At 38.3% G+C, this 3,429-nt stretch overlaps 1 protein-coding gene across 2 annotated transcripts; it reads left to right on the forward strand.

The window, feature by feature from the left end:
• The first annotated feature begins 2,144 nt into the window (after positions 1-2,144).
• LOC111408609 (probable signal peptidase complex subunit 3) lies at positions 2,145-3,280 on the forward strand. 2 transcript variants are annotated; one of them, XM_023038430.1, is made up of 3 exons: positions 2,145-2,433; positions 2,684-2,767; positions 2,853-3,280. In XM_023038430.1, exons 1-3 carry the CDS (start codon positions 2,168-2,170, stop codon positions 2,884-2,886), a joined length of 384 nt encoding a protein of 127 aa, XP_022894198.1. In that variant the 5' UTR covers positions 2,145-2,167; the 3' UTR covers positions 2,887-3,280. The 2 variants fall into 2 exon arrangements, with proteins under 2 accessions (XP_022894198.1, XP_022894134.1); XM_023038366.1 differs by having other exon boundaries at positions 2,151-2,395.
• Positions 3,281-3,429: the final 149 nt, after the last annotated feature.

The raw sequence follows: 3,429 nt of genomic DNA on the forward strand, positions 1-3,429 counted from the left end.
TTTAGTATTGATTCTTGCATTAGCCTTTTACATTATACAATGGGAGTATTTATAGCGATACATATGGAATGGGAGCCCTTGGATGAAGTGGCACGTGGCATCATCTCCTTAGTTCAAATGTCTGTTCTTAGGCATGGGACTTGACTTGCTAGCTTACGGCGCATTTATTGCTTGTGCAGGGCCTTCATGCTAGTGACAAGACTTGACCTTTATGCTTATGACAAACGTTCCATCAATAATTCGAATAAGATCTGTGCAGGCGATCTCTTGGGAGAAGTGACCATGGAGGATGTTTCCTTGTGGTTCAGAGGCTCGCGCATCAGCTTCGGGGCTTCGGCCATTTGTCATGATACTTCCACTTGAGGGCCTCAGCTGCTCTCAACAGGTTCCAGCAGCCGGGCTTTGGTTCGAAGGCCTCGGTCAATGGACCTCGGACAAAGAGGAGCCTTGGCAGATGGACTTCGGCTCAGTATTTCGGATGTAGCCCCACCTCGGCATTGTATGCCACCCCGGCAGGAATGCCACGTGGATCACCATGAGTGGGCCATTGTTCCAGGTATGTTGGCCAGATGTGACAACAAGCAACAACAGCAGTCATATTCAAGAAGGAACTAGTCATATGTAGTCATAGTTAAGATAGATCAAGTCACAAACAGTCACATTTAAGAAAGGCATGGTCATAGATGGTCACATTTAAGAAGTATTTGGTCATATACAATTACAGTTTAGATTAAACATGGACACGGACAATCACTAACACGACTCGTCCTGAATTACCCTAATGGATCGGACACATGTCGTGCATCGATAGTAGATACTAGCTAAGTGCCGAATCCACCACCAAGGCAACCTTGACTATCACAATGAAGGCAGACTTAGTCATAGACAATAACTACTTATACAAATTTGGTCACCAAAATAATAGCTTATACATATCTAGTCACAAACATTTAATGTTATAATAGATCTGGTCATATACAGTCACATTAAGACACATGGTCACCGACAATCACAATCAACACAAATTTTGTCACAAACAATAATTGCCCACACAATCTTGGTCATAGAATACCAACTCGATCACAAATACTCACTGATATATCTAACTTGATGACATACAACATAGATAACAAATTTAACATATCACGATTATGTTACAACATAGATAACAAATTTAACATATCACGATTATGTTGAGATCTTATGAATTACAAAAACATGTTATATAACACATGAATTTAAAATGACAAAAAATATACTCAGATAAATAACATATCACACTCGAAGCATTACATTAGACAAACACTCGAAGCATTACATCAGACAAACACTCGAACTAGTTTGTGAGGTGCTATAGAAAATAAACTAGCCCAAACAAAGATTAGACAACACATCACTATTAAGCTCAAATGGCAAAGAACGATCTCAAACTTCCCAATTATTAAGCAGTATTATCGACCAAATATGATGTTAAGTTAGGCTTAATAAAAACATCTCACTTCACCGCATTGCCATTAAATTTTATGGTCATTTTGCAATCATCCTCAAGATCTCTTCGAAATATAAATCAGTAGTTGTGCGGAAAAAATTAATTTAACTATCAAAATCAATTCGGCCACCACTAACTCAAGCCATTGCTGACCACCATGCTTGTCGTCATCCATGGTGACGGACTCTCAAATTTGGTATATTCACTACCCTTAATCAACGGCACTTCTTACACCACAAAAAATCCATCGTCATCAATGAACTCAAGAAAAATCCAACAAAATCCTCAAATGAAAGCTTACTTTCTTTTGTCGGTAATGATGACTCATCGAAAACATCCTTCACTTGCCCTTCCTCCAGTTCTACATCTTCTGGATTTTCCAAATCAAAGCACTGGAAGCTAGCGAAACTAAAGCTTGAACCTGTGATAAACTTGAAAACTTGAAGTTTCAGCTTGACCAATTCTAAAAGCACAGGATAGTACTCAACAATGGATCTAGAGACTAATACTGGCCAATAATGCTGCATGTACAAATTTGGGTTACAAAGCATATTGACAAAATGACGTGGACGGTTGATATTAAAAGGCGTTGGACGGCTAGAATTTTAAAGCAAACAAAATGGAACATGAGGCGCCATTGTTTTGTTTTCAGCAACAGACTACTTTAAGAATTAAAAAATGAAAAAAAAAAAATCAAATCAATCCATTTCCCCTAAATCGTCTTCTCTCTCCGTCATTTCCCCCAAATTCGACCCAAGCTTCCAACCCATTTCCTCCCTTCCAAAGCACCAACCTCCGGCAGTCGCTCAGCTCCGGCATACTCCATACCTCCGGCGACATCCCCATCTCCGGCAGTTGCTCAACAACTCCGTACGGTTGTTAAAGCGATATCCAGGAAAAAAATCGGTGGACAAATTTCAATTCTATTACCATTTACTTCTTTGGTCTATTAGAAATTAAGTGTTTGATTTTTTTTAGTTTTGACATTTCGTATTCGTATGAGGCATCCCTCAACCACACCCCCACACATTTGTGCACTATGCCCCCAAATAGTTACTGCTTTCATATGCTTGGGATGTCCCTTTTTCGGCATTAAGGAAAAGAAAAGAATTAACGTGAAAATATCAGAGGTAGTTTATTAGCTTAAAATTGTCTGTGCGTTCACTCTTACGTTGTTCAAATGCATTTTGGCAGGTTTCCTTGTGGGATGTTATTATACCTACTAAAGAACGTGCAAAATTTTGGATTCGTACAACAAACAAATATCGTTTTATTGACGTAAGTGATTGTTGTGGAGCACTTTTGCATGTTTAATTTGCTTGGTTTTGTCATTAATCTCTCTCTCTCTTCTACATCATTATAGAGAAGCAATCTGCGAGGTAAAGACTTCAACTTAACGTTGCATCGGCATGTCATGCCAGAGACAGGCAAGATGTTTGTTGACAAAATAGCGATGATTGGCTTCTGCTTGCCTAAGACATATAGATGACAATGGACCCTGTATGATTTTTGACGTAACTTTATTCTTCCCTTAGTTGGAGATACGAGCATTTGGAGCAAAAGTGGGAAAAAGAAATATGGATGAATTAATCCTTGCAAATGAAATTAGTCATTTACCTCTAGAACTTGAACCATAAGATTTTACTTCATGCACCTTGTGTCTTGCTAATACATTGGATGTTCATTAAAGGCTTGCCTCTGGTTGTTTAGTGCGCAAGATATGCCTCATGACTTCTTTCGGTAAATTCATCTTCCCAAATATGAAATCTTTAATTGGTTTGTTATGACTTATTTCACCATCTCAAGATTTGTTTCTTTCACATTTATCGATCTATAAGAGCTGGAGTCCTTTGTATTGAATAAGTTTTTTAGCAAGTACAACTGTGGAACATTGTTAAGGACAATTGGTTGAAGATAATATGATCACTTAAAATAATTTG

The sequence above is a fragment of the Olea europaea genome, chromosome 1, assembly GCF_002742605.1.
Source record: "Olea europaea var. sylvestris chromosome 1, O_europaea_v1, whole genome shotgun sequence".
In the NCBI taxonomy this organism is placed as follows: Eukaryota; Viridiplantae; Streptophyta; class Magnoliopsida; order Lamiales; family Oleaceae; genus Olea; species Olea europaea.